At 39.3% G+C, this 18199-nt stretch overlaps 1 protein-coding gene across 2 annotated transcripts; it reads left to right on the forward strand.

Annotated features, from left to right (window-relative positions):
- Positions 1-14786: 14786 nt before the first annotated feature.
- LOC124186225 (integrator complex subunit 11) lies at positions 14787-17298 on the forward strand. 2 transcript variants are annotated; one of them, XM_046577737.1, is made up of 3 exons: positions 14787-14993; positions 15102-16621; positions 16825-17298. In XM_046577737.1, exons 2-3 carry the CDS (start codon positions 15125-15127, stop codon positions 17113-17115), a joined length of 1788 nt encoding a protein of 595 aa, XP_046433693.1. In that variant the 5' UTR covers positions 14787-14993; positions 15102-15124; the 3' UTR covers positions 17116-17298. The 2 variants fall into 2 exon arrangements, with proteins under 2 accessions (XP_046433693.1, XP_046433692.1); XM_046577736.1 differs by having other exon boundaries at positions 14787-16621.
- Positions 17299-18199: the final 901 nt, after the last annotated feature.

An 18199-nucleotide genomic window follows, 5' to 3' on the forward strand; every position in this document is an offset into this window, starting at 1 on the left:
AGATATAGAATCAAAACGCCGTTCTAGCTAGTCGCAAGTAAAGTATCTACGTTGGGTAGAGAAGCACAATTGTTTTTCGAAAAGTGTTCATATGGAATAAAATTCGGAGTAACTGTAATACATCACGTACGCGTTAATTTTGGTCGAGGTGAAATGGATGCTCCGTATATTGGGCAGTATTTAACGCAGTGTCCTGATTTAAAGACCTGAAAAGGTGATTGTCGGCGATTTTTTTTTCTTCTTTTGATGGGGAGAGATAGAACGAAGCTTCTTGAAACTTCGAGTGTATTTTAACACAGGTTTGAAAGGTACGAGTAAAAATTTTTATCTTCCAACTGTCGCAGAACGACAGCGTTATTAGCTGACCCGTTAACTGGAGAACATATCCTCAGTCAACGGCTGACCATCGAAGGGCTTAGCCGCTTGAGTCTGGAATCGGCAGGAAAGATGAAGTGCGTATTTCTTGTCTGAAATGTAAAATCTAAAATCGTACATCATATCATATCATCGTACATCATACATCATACATCACCATACATCATGCATAGTATTGAAGTTCGAAACCAAAGTTTGGATGTTCGGACGTTCATAAAGTGATGCAACCGAAAATTTTGTTTCTCTCGACGTCATCGATATAGAATCAGCTAACCGAATTCCTCAGTCTGCAAACAACCGCGCGGCAGAGCGGACGTATGAGAATCGCGCTCCGCAGATTTCGAGTAACGGGTTCTCTACCTCCTGAATCCTGTGCTCCGGGTCCACTTTCTGGTGCAACTCGAGCTCCAGGACAAGCGCTCCGTAATTTCTTTGCTCCAGGTCCGCTACCTGGTGAAACACGACTTTCAGGACACGCGTTCCGTAGTTTTTGCGCTCAAGGTCCACTACCTGCAGAAACTCGACTTCCAGAACAAGCGTTCCGTAGTTTTGGCTGTCCAGGTACTTGACCTGATGACTTTTGACCTTCCGGACTAATTTTTGAGTTTACAAGTTTTATTATTCAAAACGTCATGTTTTGTACTATCAAAGCAATAGCTAATAAAATTGCAATCATTTTTTATAATTTTCTCATAAATTTCTTGGTGAAATGTGCCGGTAAAAAAATTATATTAATCCTTATACAATATTTTTGATGTCTTACAGTACTGAGAACATTTATCAGTATTCGAATTACAAGACGAGGTGGTTGGCGGTGGTTGGAAGTAGTTGGAGGTAGACGAGGAGGAGGACGAGAAGGACAAGGATTTGTGCTCGGTGAGTTTAACGTTTGTTTAATATTTCATGGCAATTGTAATGATATTTTGTCTGAAATTTTTCAAACTTGTCATGTTTACAATCAATTATCTCAATTCATTTTTTGCGCAAGCACATATTCAGTAGCTTCAAATGCGCTGATAAATTTATTACGTATTATTAATTAATTAATTATATTAATCCTTACACAATATATTTGATGAGTTCTTATACTGAAAATATTTATTACTATTCCAGGTATGACCCGAGGTGGTTAGCGGTAGTCGTTGGAGGTGGTTGGAGGTGGCCGCAGGTGGACGAGGAGGAGGAGGATTTGTGCTCGGTGAGTAAAACATTTTCATAATATTTGATGGCAATGCAGTTATATTTCATCCATAAGTTTTCAAACTTGCCATGTTTACAATGAATTATGTCAATTCATTTTTCGCGCAAGCACATATTCAGTAGCTTCGAAGGCGCTAATATAATTTATTACATATTGATTGATTAATTATTCATATTATTCGTTACACAATATTTTTAATGTGTTCTTATACTAAAAATATTTGTTACTATTCTAGGTATAACCCAAGGTGGTTATCGGTGGTTGATGGAGGTGGTTGGCGGTGGTCGAGCTGGACAAGGAGGAGGACGAGGAAGACGAGGAGAACAAGGTGGACGAGGAGGACGAGGATTTGTGCTCGGTGAGTAAAACAGTTTTACAATATTCAATGGCAATTGTAATTACATTTTATCTAAAATTTTGGAAACTTGTCACGTTTACAATAAATTATTTCAATTCATTTTTCGCGCAAGCACAAATTCAGTAGCTATAAATGCACTTATAAGATTTATTATATTATTAATTAATTGATTACTTATGTTAATTATGTTTCAGTTCTGTGCCCCACCTAGTGATCCGCTAGTACATATCCTCCGACGTGACATCGCTCTGCTACGTATGAAGAAGAAAAGATTTATTAAGATGCAAATTGCTCCTCTCTTCTTGCCTTTGTGCTTTTAGCCATTGTTGTGCTGTGTGTTTAAAATTTAGGACAGTATGTAATATAGAATAACAGATACAGCTACGAATATAGCACTACAATAAATCTTATAGAAATGAGCTCTCATTGAGATTTCTCTGTATTTATAACTCGACGCGAGAAGGCAAAAATCAATGTAATGCCATCTGTAAGGTAATTGGACTCGTATTTGCACTACGAGAACTCGTTGGGCATTTTGCGGTAAAATTTGAAAAATTGTTGTACAAAATGGATAAAAAATATTAACTCTAATAGTGAATGTAGCTAATACAGCTTTAACCGTATATTGATTATGTTAATGATCTATTGTGACAAGATCGGAATTAGATAAGCTCTCTAAATACTCTTTTCTAGACTATTAATTTATATCATGTATATGTAAATGTATATTTCTTCAGTTTATACAATCACTGCACTAGGATTACCCTTGCCATGTTTTATGGTGCGCTTGTGTAATTTGTATATTATTAACCTTACGTTTTACTCTATTTGCGACAAGTTGTGAATGTTTCTAATTTCTTGGCAATTATTTATGTACATGTATGTGTATATATGTATATGTATACTTATGCATGCGTACATACATATATACACATATATAAAACTAGATTTTTACAATAAACACAGAGGTTTTAGTATATTCACATACGGATTTCTGTGTATAGGTATACTTGAACTAAAATATCCTTATCTCTAATACGGAGTTCTTCGTAATTCGCATTTGTTCTTGTAACCCAATGTCCTACATACGATGGCAAAAATCGAGATCCAACTTAACTGAGTCTCAAAGCCCTGTTGACATAAAAGCAGCTATTTGATAGAAATTATAGTTTGTAGTTTACACAGCCCATTGCATGATATTTCATTTTAAATACATATGTTTCAATGTATTTAGGAATAATTTATCAAATATATAGAGGTCATGTGCAAATAATAAATGAATTGATTCGACCGCAGTTTGATGTATTCATTAGAGCTTTAACAATAAATTTAAGCTTTGTTACTTCTTTTATTTTATTATGGATAATCAAAAACATTTCCGACTATTCGTGCTGTGGAAGCATGGGGATTAAACCAAATGTAGCAAAAGATTAGAAACAGTGTATATGGAGTACGGGTATTTTTCTAATAATGCAAACACGTGCCGCTAGCTTAGTTTTGACATATCTAGAATACCACGCCTTGCGAATTAGCTTTCCAGACAGAGATGAATGATGAATTTTAAGGACTGCATTATCGTTGTTGAATACTCTATGCCTCATGGGAAAAGAAAATCTGTAACGACGAAATTGATGCACCGGATCATCGTCGACTTCAACTTTTGAAATGTCCTACCATTTCCGAACACCTCCAATCATCCTATTTACCTATATTACTAGATTAGCTATGATATGAAAAAAGAAGAATTATTCATTTTAAAATGGGATTCTATTCGACACGCGCTCGATGTATCCTATAACATTAATATTCAAAATTATTCCAACAACTTTTCATTTGCTCTCTCGATCTTGAATTTTCATAGGCATATAATCGAAACGCTGTTTCAGCTGGTCGCAAGTGAAGTATCTGCGTTGGGTGGAGGAGCGGAATTGTGTTTCGAAAAGTATTCGGATGGAAAAAAATTCAGAGTACTAATTTTGAACGAGATGAAATGGATGCTTCGTATATGAGACAGTATTTAACGCTGCGTAGTGATTTAAAGACCTAAAAAGGTGATAGGGAGAGAATGAACGAAGCTTCTTAACACTTCGAGTGTTTTTTAACGCACATTTGAAAGATACGAGCAGAATTTTTCATCGCCAACTGTCGCAGAACGGCAGCGTTATTAGCCGACCCGTTCCCTGAAGAATATATCTTCAGTCAACGGCTGACCATCGAAGGGCCTGACCGCTTGAGCCTGGAATCGGCAGGAGAGATAAAGTGTGTATTTCTTGTATGAAACGTGAAAACTAAAATCATTATACATCATATCATATCATCATACATCATACATCATACATCGTACATCATACATCATACATCATACATCATCATACATAGTATGAAAGGTCGGCACTATGTTTGAATTTTCGGATATTCGGAAAGTGACGTCACCAATTCAAAATCAGCTAGCAGAATTCCTCAGTCGGGAACGAACCGCGCAGTAGAGCGGACGGATAAGAGTCGCGCTCCGCAAATTTCGAGTACCGGGTTCTCAACCTCCCGCATCCCGCGCTTCGGGTCCGCTTCGCGGTGAAACTCAACTTCCAGCATAAGCGCTCCGTGGTTCCTGGTTCACGTTTACAATAAATTATTTCAATTCGTTTTTCGCGCAACCGCAAATTCGGTAGCTGTCAGTCCGCTAATAAAATTTCTCGACTTCCAGGATAAGCGCTCCGTGGTTCCCGGTTCACGTTTACAATAAATTATTTCAATTCGTTTTTCGCGCAACCCCAAATTCGGTAGCTGTCAGTCCGCTAATAAAATTTCTCGACTTCCAGGATAAGCGCTCCGTGGTTCCCGGTTCACGTTTACAATAAATTATTTCAATTCGTTTTTCGCGCAACCCCAAATTCGGTAGCTGTCAGTACGCTAATAAAATTTCTCGACTTCCAGGATAAGCGCTCCGTGGTTGCTGGTTCATGTTTACAATAAATTATTTCAATTTGTTTTTCGCGCAACCCCAAATTCGGTAGCTGTCAGTACGCTAATAAAATTTCTCGACTTCCAGGATAAGCGCTCCGTGGTTCCTGGTTCACGTTTACAATAACTTATTTCAATTCGTTTTTCGCGCAACCGCAAATTCGGTAGCTGTCAGTCCGCTAATGAAATTTCTCGACTTCCAGGATAAGCGCTCCGTGGTTCCCGGTTCACGTTTACAATAAATTATTTCAATTCGTTTTTCGCGCAACCCCAAATTCGGTAGCTGTCAGTCCGCTAATAAAATTTCTCGACTTCCAGGATAAGCGCTCCGTGGTTCCCGGTTCACGTTTACAATAAATTATTTCAATTCGTTTTTCGCGCAACCCCAAATTCGGTAGCTGTCAGTACGCTAATAAAATTTCTCGACTTCCAGGATAAGCGCTCCGTGGTTGCTGGTTCACGTTTACAATAAATTATTTCAATTCGTTTTTCGCGCAACCCCAAATTCGGTAGCTGTCAGTACGCTGATAAAATTTCTCGACTTCCAGGATAAGCGCTCCGTGGTTGCTGGTTCATGTTTACAATAAATTATTTCAATTCGTTTTTCGCGCAACCCCAAATTCGGTAGCTGTCAGTACGCTAATAAAATTTCTCGACTTCCAGGATAAGCGCTCCGTGGTTCCTGGTTCACGTTTACAATAACTTATTTCAATTCGTTTTTCGCGCAACCCCAAATTCGGTAGCTGCCAGTACGCTAATAAAATTTCTCGACTTCCAGGATAAGCGCTCCGTGGTTCCTGGTTCATGTTTACAATAAATTATTTCAATTCGTTTTTCGCGCAACCCCAAATTCGGTAGCTGTCAGTACGCTAATAAAATCTCTATAACTTTATAATCTTCTCGTGATCTTTCTGGTAGATAATATCGATAAAAAAATTATATCAAACCTTACACATTATTTTTGATTTGTTCTGATGCTGAAAATATTTATTAGTATTCGAGGTATAACGCGAGGTGGTTGAAGGTGGTCGGAGGTGGACGAAGAGGTGGACGAGGAGGACGAGGATTTGTGCTGGGTGAGTAAATACTTTTATAATATTTGATGGCAATTGTAATTATATTTCATCTCAAATATTACAAACTTGTCACGTTTACAATAAATTATTTCAATTCCTTTTTCGTGCAAGCATATATTCAGTAGCTATGAATAATCTTATACAATTTATTACATTATTAATTAATTGATTAATTACAATAATCCTTACACAATATTTTTGATGTGTTCTTATACTAAAAATATTCATTACTATTCCAGGTATTACCCGAGGTGGTCGGAGGTGGACGAGGAGGAGGACGAGCTGGACGAGGAGGAGGACCAGGTGGACCAGGAGGAGGACGAGGTGGACGAGGAGGAGGCGGGGTGGGTCGTGGGAGAGGACCTCTCCTCTCCTCAGAGGAGAGGAGAAGGCGGGGTGGGTCGTGGGAGAGGACCTCTCCTCTCCTCAGAGGAGGGGAGGGGGAGGGGCAGGGAAGGGGGAAAGGTGGGCGGGGAGGGGGAAGGGAAGGGAAGGGACGGGAAGGGTAGGGGGAGGGGGAGGCGGGTAGGGGGAAGGGAAGGGAAGGGAAGGGAAGGGAAGAGGGGCGGGGGGGGAGGAAGGGAGGGAGGGAGGGCGGGAGGGCAGGAGGGCGGGAGGGCGTGTAGGGGGGCGGTACTGCTCTAATAACTCTAATGGGCTCATAGACATCCGTCCTCCACTCTCTCTCTCCCGCCCTCCCGCCCTCCCGCCCTCCCGCCCTCCCGCCCTCCCTCCCTCCCTTCCTCCCCCCCCGCCCCTCTGCCCTTCCCTTCCCTTCCCTTCCCTTCCCTTCCCCCTACCCGCCTCCCCCTCCCCCTACCCTTCCCGTCCCTTCCCTTCCCTTCCCCCTCCCCGCCCACCTTTCCCCCTTCCCTGCCCCTCCCCCTCCCCTCCTCTGAGGAGGGGAGAGGTCCTCTCCCACGACCCACCCCGCCTTCTCCTCTCCTCTGAGGAGAGGAGAGGTCCTCTCCCACGACCCACCCCGCCTCCTCCTGGTCCACCTGGTCCTCCTCCTCGTCCAGCTCGTCCTCCTCCTCGTCCACCTCCGACCACCTCGGGTAATACCTGGAATAGTAATGAATATTTTTAGTATAAGAACACATCAAAAATATTGTGTAAGGATTATTGTAATTAATCAATTAATTAATAATGTAATAAATTGTATAAGATTATTCATAGCTACTGAATATGTGCTTGCACGAAAAAGGAATTGAAATAATTTATTGTAAACGTGACAAGTTTGTAATATTTGAGATGAAATATAATTACAATTGCCATCAAATATTATAAGAATATTAATTAATTAATTGATAATATAATAAATTGTATGAGATTATTCATAGCTACTGAATATGTGCTTGCACGAAAAATGAATTGAAATAATTTATTGTAAACGTGACAAGTTTGTAATATTTGAGATGAAATATAATTACAATTGCCATCAAATATTATAAAAGTATTTACTCACCCAGCACAAATCCTCGTCCTCCTCGTCCTCCTCTTCGTCCACCTCCGACCACCTTCAACCACCTCGCGTTATACCTCGAATACTAATAAATATTTTCAGCATCAGAACAAATCAAAAATAATGTGTAAGGTTTGATATAATTTTTTTATCGATATTATCTACCAGAAAGATCACGAGAAGATTATAAAGTTATAGAGATTTTATTAGCGTACTGACAGCTACCGAATTTGGGGTTGCGCGAAAAACGAATTGAAATAATTTATTGTAAACGTGAACCAGGAACCACGGAGCGCTTATCCTGGAAGTCGAGAAATTTTATTAGCGTACTGACAGCTACCGAATTTGGGGTTGCGCGAAAAACGAATTGAAATAATTTATTGTAAACGTGAACCGGGAACCACGGAGCGCTTATCCTGGTAGTCGAGAAATTTTATTAGCGGACTGACAGCTACCGAATTTGCGGTTGCGCGAAAAACGAATTGAAATAATTTATTGTAAACGTGAACCAGGAACCACGGAGCGCTTATCCTGGAAGTCGAGAAATTTCATTAGCGGACTGACAGCTACCGAATTTGCGGTTGCGCGAAAAACGAATTGAAATAATTTATTGTAAACGTGAACCAGAAACCACGGAGCGCTTATCCTGGAAGTCGAGAAATTTTATTAGCGTACTGACAGCTACCGAATTTGGGGTTGCGCGAAAAACGAATTGAAATAATTTATTGTAAACGTGAACCAGCAACCACGGAGCGCTTATCCTGGAAGTCGAGAAATTTTATTAGCGTACTGACAGCTACCGAATTTGGGGTTGCGCGAAAAACGAATTGAAATAATTTATTGTAAACGTGAACCAGGAACCACGGAGCGCTTATCCTGGAAGTCGAGAAATTTTATTAGCGGACTGACAGCTACCGAATTTGGGGTTGCGCGAAAAACGAATTGAAATAATTTATTGTAAACGTGAACCGGGAACCACGGAGCGCTTATCCTGGAAGTCGAGAAATTTCATTAGCGGACTGACAGCTACCGAATTTGCGGTTGCGCGAAAAACGAATTGAAATAAGTTATTGTAAACGTGAACCAGGAACCACGGAGCGCTTATCCTGGAAGTCGAGAAATTTTATTAGCGTACTGACAGCTACCGAATTTGGGGTTGCGCGAAAAACGAATTGAAATAATTTATTGTAAACATGAACCAGCAACCACGGAGCGCTTATCCTGGAAGTCGAGAAATTTTATCAGCGTACTGACAGCTACCGAATTTGGGGTTGCGCGAAAAACGAATTGAAATAATTTATTGTAAACGTGAACCAGCAACCACGGAGCGCTTATCCTGGAAGTCGAGAAATTTTATTAGCGTACTGACAGCTACCGAATTTGGGGTTGCGCGAAAAACGAATTGAAATAATTTATTGTAAACGTGAACCGGGAACCACGGAGCGCTTATCCTGGAAGTCGAGAAATTTTATTAGCGGACTGACAGCTACCGAATTTGGGGTTGCGCGAAAAACGAATTGAAATAATTTATTGTAAACGTGAACCGGGAACCACGGAGCGCTTATCCTGGAAGTCGAGAAATTTCATTAGCGGACTGACAGCTACCGAATTTGCGGTTGCGCGAAAAACGAATTGAAATAAGTTATTGTAAACGTGAACCAGGAACCACGGAGCGCTTATCCTGGAAGTCGAGAAATTTTATTAGCGTACTGACAGCTACCGAATTTGGGGTTGCGCGAAAAACGAATTGAAATAATTTATTGTAAACATGAACCAGCAACCACGGAGCGCTTATCCTGGAAGTCGAGAAATTTTATTAGCGTACTGACAGCTACCGAATTTGGGGTTGCGCGAAAAACGAATTGAAATAATTTATTGTAAACGTGAACCGGGAACCACGGAGCGCTTATCCTGGAAGTCGAGAAATTTTATTAGCGGACTGACAGCTACCGAATTTGGGGTTGCGCGAAAAACGAATTGAAATAATTTATTGTAAACGTGAACCGGGAACCACGGAGCGCTTATCCTGGAAGTCGAGAAATTTTATTAGCGGACTGACAGCTACCGAATTTGCGGTTGCGCGAAAAACGAATTGAAATAATTTATTGTAAACGTGAACCAGGAACCACGGAGCGCTTATGCTGGAAGTTGAGTTTCACCGCGAAGCGGACCCGAAGCGCGGGATGCGGGAGGTTGAGAACCCGGTACTCGAAATTTGCGGAGCGCGACTCTTATCCGTCCGCTCTACTGCGCGGTTCGTTCCCGACTGAGGAATTCTGCTAGCTGATTTTGAATTGGTGACGTCACTTTCCGAATATCCGAAAATTCAAACATAGTGCCGACCTTTCATACTATGTATGATGATGTATGATGTATGATGTATGATGTACGATGTATGATGTATGATGTATGATGATATGATATGATGTATAATGATTTTAGTTTTCACGTTTCATACAAGAAATACACACTTTATCTCTCCTGCCGATTCCAGGCTCAAGCGGTCAGGCCCTTCGATGGTCAGCCGTTGACTGAAGATATATTCTTCAGGGAACGGGTCGGCTAATAACGCTGCCGTTCTGCGACAGTTGGCGATGAAAAATTCTGCTCGTATCTTTCAAATGTGCGTTAAAAAACACTCGAAGTGTTAAGAAGCTTCGTTCATTCTCTCCCTATCACCTTTTTAGGTCTTTAAATCACTACGCAGCGTTAAATACTGTCTCATATACGAAGCATCCATTTCATCTCGTTCAAAATTAGTACTCTGAATTTTTTTCCATCCGAATACTTTTCGAAACACAATTCCGCTCCTCCACCCAACGCAGATACTTCACTTGCGACCAGCTGAAACAGCGTTTCGATTATATGCCTATGAAAATTCAAGATCGAGAGAGCAAATGAAAAGTTGTTGGAATAATTTTGAATATTAATGTTATAGGATACATCGAGCGCGTGTCGAATAGAATCCCATTTTAAAATGAATAATTCTTCTTTTTTCATATCATAGCTAATCTAGTAATATAGGTAAATAGGATGATTGGAGGTGTTCGGAAATGGTAGGACATTTCAAAAGTTGAAGTCGACGATGATCCGGTGCATCAATTTCGTCGTTACAGATTTTCTTTTCCCATGAGGCATAGAGTATTCAACAACGATAATGCAGTCCTTAAAATTCATCATTCATCTCTGTCTGGAAAGCTAATTCGCAAGGCGTGGTATTCTAGATATGTCAAAACTAAGCTAGCGGCACGTGTTTGCATTATTAGAAAAATACCCGTACTCCATATACACTGTTTCTAATCTTTTGCTACATTTGGTTTAATCCCCATGCTTCCACAGCACGAATAGTCGGAAATGTTTTTGATTATCCATAATAAAATAAAAGAAGTAACAAAGCTTAAATTTATTGTTAAAGCTCTAATGAATACATCAAACTGCGGTCGAATCAATTCATTTATTATTTGCACATGACCTCTATATATTTGATAAATTATTCCTAAATACATTGAAACATATGTATTTAAAATGAAATATCATGCAATGGGCTGTGTAAACTACAAACTATAATTTCTATCAAATAGCTGCTTTTATGTCAACAGGGCTTTGAGACTCAGTTAAGTTGGATCTCGATTTTTGCCATCGTATGTAGGACATTGGGTTACAAGAACAAATGCGAATTACGAAGAACTCCGTATTAGAGATAAGGATATTTTAGTTCAAGTATACCTATACACAGAAATCCGTATGTGAATATACTAAAACCTCTGTGTTTATTGTAAAAATCTAGTTTTATATATGTGTATATATGTATGTACGCATGCATAAGTATACATATACATATATACACATACATGTACATAAATAATTGCCAAGAAATTAGAAACATTCACAACTTGTCGCAAATAGAGTAAAACGTAAGGTTAATAATATACAAATTACACAAGCGCACCATAAAACATGGCAAGGGTAATCCTAGTGCAGTGATTGTATAAACTGAAGAAATATACATTTACATATACATGATATAAATTAATAGTCTAGAAAAGAGTATTTAGAGAGCTTATCTAATTCCGATCTTGTCACAATAGATCATTAACATAATCAATATACGGTTAAAGCTGTATTAGCTACATTCACTATTAGAGTTAATATTTTTTATCCATTTTGTACAACAATTTTTCAAATTTTACCGCAAAATGCCCAACGAGTTCTCGTAGTGCAAATACGAGTCCAATTACCTTACAGATGGCATTACATTGATTTTTGCCTTCTCGCGTCGAGTTATAAATACAGAGAAATCTCAATGAGAGCTCATTTCTATAAGATTTATTGTAGTGCTATATTCGTAGCTGTATCTGTTATTCTATATTACATACTGTCCTAAATTTTAAACACACAGCACAACAATGGCTAAAAGCACAAAGGCAAGAAGAGAGGAGCAATTTGCATCTTAATAAATCTTTTCTTCTTCATACGTAGCAGAGCGATGTCACGTCGGAGGATATGTACTAGCGGATCACTAGGTGGGGCACAGAACTGAAACATAATTAACATAAGTAATCAATTAATTAATAATATAATAAATCTTATAAGTGCATTTATAGCTACTGAATTTGTGCTTGCGCGAAAAATGAATTGAAATAATTTATTGTAAACGTGACAAGTTTCCAAAATTTTAGATAAAATGTAATTACAATTGCCATTGAATATTGTAAAACTGTTTTACTCACCGAGCACAAATCCTCGTCCTCCTCGTCCACCTTGTTCTCCTCGTCTTCCTCGTCCTCCTCCTTGTCCAGCTCGACCACCGCCAACCACCTCCATCAACCACCGATAACCACCTTGGGTTATACCTAGAATAGTAACAAATATTTTTAGTATAAGAACACATTAAAAATATTGTGTAACGAATAATATGAATAATTAATCAATCAATATGTAATAAATTATATTAGCGCCTTCGAAGCTACTGAATATGTGCTTGCGCGAAAAATGAATTGACATAATTCATTGTAAACATGGCAAGTTTGAAAACTTATGGATGAAATATAACTGCATTGCCATCAAATATTATGAAAATGTTTTACTCACCGAGCACAAATCCTCCTCCTCCTCGTCCACCTGCGGCCACCTCCAACCACCTCCAACGACTACCGCTAACCACCTCGGGTCATACCTGGAATAGTAATAAATATTTTCAGTATAAGAACTCATCAAATATATTGTGTAAGGATTAATATAATTAATTAATTAATAATACGTAATAAATTTATCAGCGCATTTGAAGCTACTGAATATGTGCTTGCGCAAAAAATGAATTGAGATAATTGATTGTAAACATGACAAGTTTGAAAAATTTCAGACAAAATATCATTACAATTGCCATGAAATATTAAACAAACGTTAAACTCACCGAGCACAAATCCTTGTCCTTCTCGTCCTCCTCCTCGTCTACCTCCAACTACTTCCAACCACCGCCAACCACCTCGTCTTGTAATTCGAATACTGATAAATGTTCTCAGTACTGTAAGACATCAAAAATATTGTATAAGGATTAATATAATTTTTTTACCGGCACATTTCACCAAGAAATTTATGAGAAAATTATAAAAAATGATTGCAATTTTATTAGCTATTGCTTTGATAGTACAAAACATGACGTTTTGAATAATAAAACTTGTAAACTCAAAAATTAGTCCGGAAGGTCAAAAGTCATCAGGTCAAGTACCTGGACAGCCAAAACTACGGAACGCTTGTTCTGGAAGTCGAGTTTCTGCAGGTAGTGGACCTTGAGCGCAAAAACTACGGAACGCGTGTCCTGAAAGTCGTGTTTCACCAGGTAGCGGACCTGGAGCAAAGAAATTACGGAGCGCTTGTCCTGGAGCTCGAGTTGCACCAGAAAGTGGACCCGGAGCACAGGATTCAGGAGGTAGAGAACCCGTTACTCGAAATCTGCGGAGCGCGATTCTCATACGTCCGCTCTGCCGCGCGGTTGTTTGCAGACTGAGGAATTCGGTTAGCTGATTCTATATCGATGACGTCGAGAGAAACAAAATTTTCGGTTGCATCACTTTATGAACGTCCGAACATCCAAACTTTGGTTTCGAACTTCAATACTATGCATGATGTATGGTGATGTATGATGTATGATGTACGATGATATGATATGATGTACGATTTTAGATTTTACATTTCAGACAAGAAATACGCACTTCATCTTTCCTGCCGATTCCAGACTCAAGCGGCTAAGCCCTTCGATGGTCAGCCGTTGACTGAGGATATGTTCTCCAGTTAACGGGTCAGCTAATAACGCTGTCGTTCTGCGACAGTTGGAAGATAAAAATTTTTACTCGTACCTTTCAAACCTGTGTTAAAATACACTCGAAGTTTCAAGAAGCTTCGTTCTATCTCTCCCCATCAAAAGAAGAAAAAAAAATCGCCGACAATCACCTTTTCAGGTCTTTAAATCAGGACACTGCGTTAAATACTGCCCAATATACGGAGCATCCATTTCACCTCGACCAAAATTAACGCGTACGTGATGTATTACAGTTACTCCGAATTTTATTCCATATGAACACTTTTCGAAAAACAATTGTGCTTCTCTACCCAACGTAGATACTTTACTTGCGTCTAGCTAGAACGGCGTTTCTATTCTATACCTACGAAAATTCAAGATCGAGAGAGCAAATGAAGAGTTGTTGAAATAATTGTGAATAATAATGTTATGGAATACATCGAGCGCTTGTCGAATAGAATCCCATTTCGAAATGAATAAGTCTTCTATTTTCGTATTATACCCGATTATTGTAGATAATCTAGTTTGTCTTCTGGAAAATTATAAAATTTATAGTATGCATTACGTATTAATCGTAAATGGATCATTTATATTAGTATCGTACGTGGACCGCATATACGTATATACTTTTTGGTCTCTGCATCATCATTACATCTGATCTATTATTATTTGTGATCCATGTATACATTCTCCTCTCGGGTACCTATACTTTAATTAAATCACTGTTTTGCGATGAATTTTGGAAGAAATTTGTTCTCATTATTAATTTCCTGAATCGCCGACAAGCTGGTAAGTATACACAGGCCAAATACTGGCTTGGACTTACCATTGCGAAGACTGTGTTACTCGGAAGGTGAATGGGGTAAATGCAACCAGCAATCATGTCGAAATCGGTAACCCCCTGATGTTCTGCAATAAGTTCTCAACTCTACTCTTGGCAGAGAGAAACCTCTATTGGAACATTTCAGGAGGCGCAAGCGCACAACGATTTTCGGTTGTCGTACCAAAGCCCATAGGGAAACTGTCTTTATATTCTTCAGTCAACGGTGAGTATCACTCTGGTGGTGATTTACCCATATGTAGTCATCTCGTAGTTGCACGATAATCCTAACCTAACCTAACCTAATCATATCAAGATCTCTTTACTTATCATGTTACTTGACCTCCGAAATATGTCTATTATCTAAACTAATATGGCTAAAGCCTATAAATAATCAATATACACCAAACAAAGTAAATCAACGAAAATAAAATTGGAGGTTAGTAACGGCATCGCGATGTAAACACAACACGTTCGTACTTGAAGAAAATTATTAAATATTCGCAATTCCGACGTTTTCTATCTAGAAATTTATTCAAATCCACAGACACGATTTAATAATCACAAATAATGCCTGATATCAAAGTAACGCCTCTTGGCGCAGGCCAAGATGTGGGCAGGAGTTGTATACTGGTTACCATGGGAGGTAAAAATATAATGCTGGACTGCGGTATGCATATGGGATTCAACGACGAGAGAAGGTTCCCGGACTTCTCATACATAGTGCCTGAAGGACCAGCCACTAACTACATAGACTGTGTCATCATCTCGCACTTTCACCTGGATCACTGTGGGGCGCTACCCTATTTCACAGAAATGGTGGGCTACACAGGTCCGATTTACATGACTCACCCGACCAAGGCGATCGCCCCAATTCTCTTAGAGGATATGCGCAAGGTAGCAGTGGAGCGAAAGGGTGAGAGCAACTTCTTCACCTCCCAAATGATCAAGGACTGCATGAAGAAGGTAGTCGCTGTTACGCTGCACCAGTCAGTCATGGTTGACCCTGAACTGGAGATAAAGGCTTACTATGCAGGGCATGTGCTGGGCGCTGCGATGTTCTGGGTTCGAGTAGGTTCGCAGTCCATTGTCTACACTGGCGACTACAACATGACTCCGGATCGGCATCTAGGAGCCGCCTGGATCGACAAATGCAGGCCAGATCTGCTTATATCGGAATCAACGTATGCCACCACCATCCGAGATTCGAAACGATGCAGAGAAAGAGACTTCTTGAAAAAGGTGCACGAGTGCATAGACAGAGGCGGCAAGGTTTTAATACCAGTATTTGCTCTTGGTCGCGCCCAGGAGCTCTGCATACTATTAGAAACTTACTGGGAGAGGATGAACTTGAAGGTGCCTGTGTACTTCGCCCTTGGTCTGACGGAGAAGGCCAACAATTACTACAAGATGTTCATTACATGGACCAACCAGAAGATAAAAAAGACGTTTGTTCAGAGGAACATGTTCGATTTCAAGCACATAAAGCCCTTTGACAAGTCCTACATCGATAATCCTGGCGCCATGGTGGTCTTCGCTACTCCTGGGATGCTGCATGCTGGACTGTCGTTGCAGATTTTCAAAAAGTGGGCACCCAACGAAGCCAATATGGTCATCATGCCGGGGTTCTGCGTCCAGGGAACTGTCGGCCACAAAGTTCTAAATGGCACTAAACGTATCGAGTTTGAAAACCGGCAGATCGTCGAGGTCAAAATGGCTGTGGAATATATGTCATTCTCAGCTCACGCTGATGCGAAAGGCATCATGCAGCTGATTCAATATTGCGAACCTAAGAACGTAATGCTCGTTCATGGTGAGGCTGCAAAAATGGAATTTCTGAAGGAGAAAATTAGGCAGGAGTTTGGTACCAGCTGCTACAATCCAGCCAATGGAGAAACGTGCGTTATTTACACTACTGCCAAAGTTCCTGTCGATGCCTCGCTAGCTCTTCTGAAAGCTGAGGCAAAGAGATACTCTGCTCTGCCTCCAGATCCAAAAAGAAGAAGGCTCCTACATAGCGTGTTAATGCTGAGGGAAGACGGCGTTTGTCTAGTTGATGCTGACGAGGTAATACACTTTGATATTCATCATAAGTCATCTCACAAGGAATTTTTATATTTTCCTTTATGATGCATTACATAAGTCATGATTTGAATACAGTTTTCAAACATTTTTCAAAATGTGTAATATAAATGGTTGCACATTTTCAACCTCAACAAAGTGAGTGAAAATCAATAGTAACTTTGAATCACATTCAAATTGATTTCCAGGTTGCCAGGGCAGCAGGAATCACAAGGCATGTAGTAAGATTCACGTCTACAGTACAAATAAGGGATCCAGGTCCTGCCCACGCGACAACGCTCAAGCTTTTGCAACCATTAACGGAAAGATTAGTAGGATGGACGGTGCAACTCACTGATGGTGCGATATCAGTAGAATCAGTATTGGTTAAAGTCGAAGGAGGTGAAGATGAATCCAAGAGCGTGTATGTTTCGTGGACGAATCAAGACGAAGATTTGGGAAGCTATATTCTGGGCTTCTTGCAAACAATGCTCAACTGAAATCTTTCAATCAAATTTCTATGAAAGATTTTTATACACAGGACTTTGTATAAAACTTGTGCGTGTGCACAAACATATAGATATATAGGATTATTGACTGATTGGTACTTGTAAAAAATCATTGCAGAAATACGTCAACCAATCACCCCAAATTCGTCTTCAATAAAATTCATTGATTTATAAGAAGTGTATTTTATAATTGGTCGTATTTTGACTAAGAACCAAGACGAGCAGTTTCCATATAATTTCTCTGATGTACATATCATTCCATTGTATGATAATGATGATTTGGTGAAAAAAATGGTAATAACTTGATAAAGCACTACCTTTGCAGCATGGTTTACCGAGTCATATTTTTTTATGTTAGCTCTGTACATAAATCCAAATAAATTCGATAATTTATTTGCCTTAATATAATGTTTCCTTGATTTTAAAAACAGTAAAAACTATTGCTTAAATCACTTAAAATAGATCTTAAATAGATTTCTCAACTACTGACCCTTTTCGAATACAATATTTTAATTTGACGGAAAATTAAAAATTATCAATTTTCTATTCTTTCGAAACGTGACAACTTTCAGCAGCAATATTGAATGTATAATATTCGAAAAGTGAAAGCTCAATAATTGTGGCATCCACCTTAAGCATTACATTGCTACATTGAGTACTTGATATCAACAGGTTCTTAATCTTCGATTTACAATGACGGATTTGACAATTTACGCAAAATAAGTCATTAGATCGAATCTCGTAAAAAATGTCCGGTTCGGTTACCTGAAAAATTTATAAATCTTACTTAATAGTGGACAGCGACAATAACAAACCACGAAGAATTAATTTTCATACTTCGCGATTTCGTTGTTTCACTGCAAAACGATTAACTATCTATTAACTTCAGTAAGACATTTGACAAAATCATCAGTACTCGGAGGATGAGCAAAAATTCAAGTGATTCTGAACTATAGCGTGCCCCGCTGTCTAGCGGATAATAGCGGTGATGCCATAAGTTTAAGGTGTCGTTCTCTTTACTCTTCATACTTTATGCAATATTAATTTAGGGTGCGTTCCGAAACTTGCGCTAAAA

This window comes from Neodiprion fabricii, chromosome 7, assembly GCF_021155785.1.
Source record: "Neodiprion fabricii isolate iyNeoFabr1 chromosome 7, iyNeoFabr1.1, whole genome shotgun sequence".
NCBI lineage: Eukaryota > Metazoa > Arthropoda > Insecta > Hymenoptera > Diprionidae > Neodiprion > Neodiprion fabricii.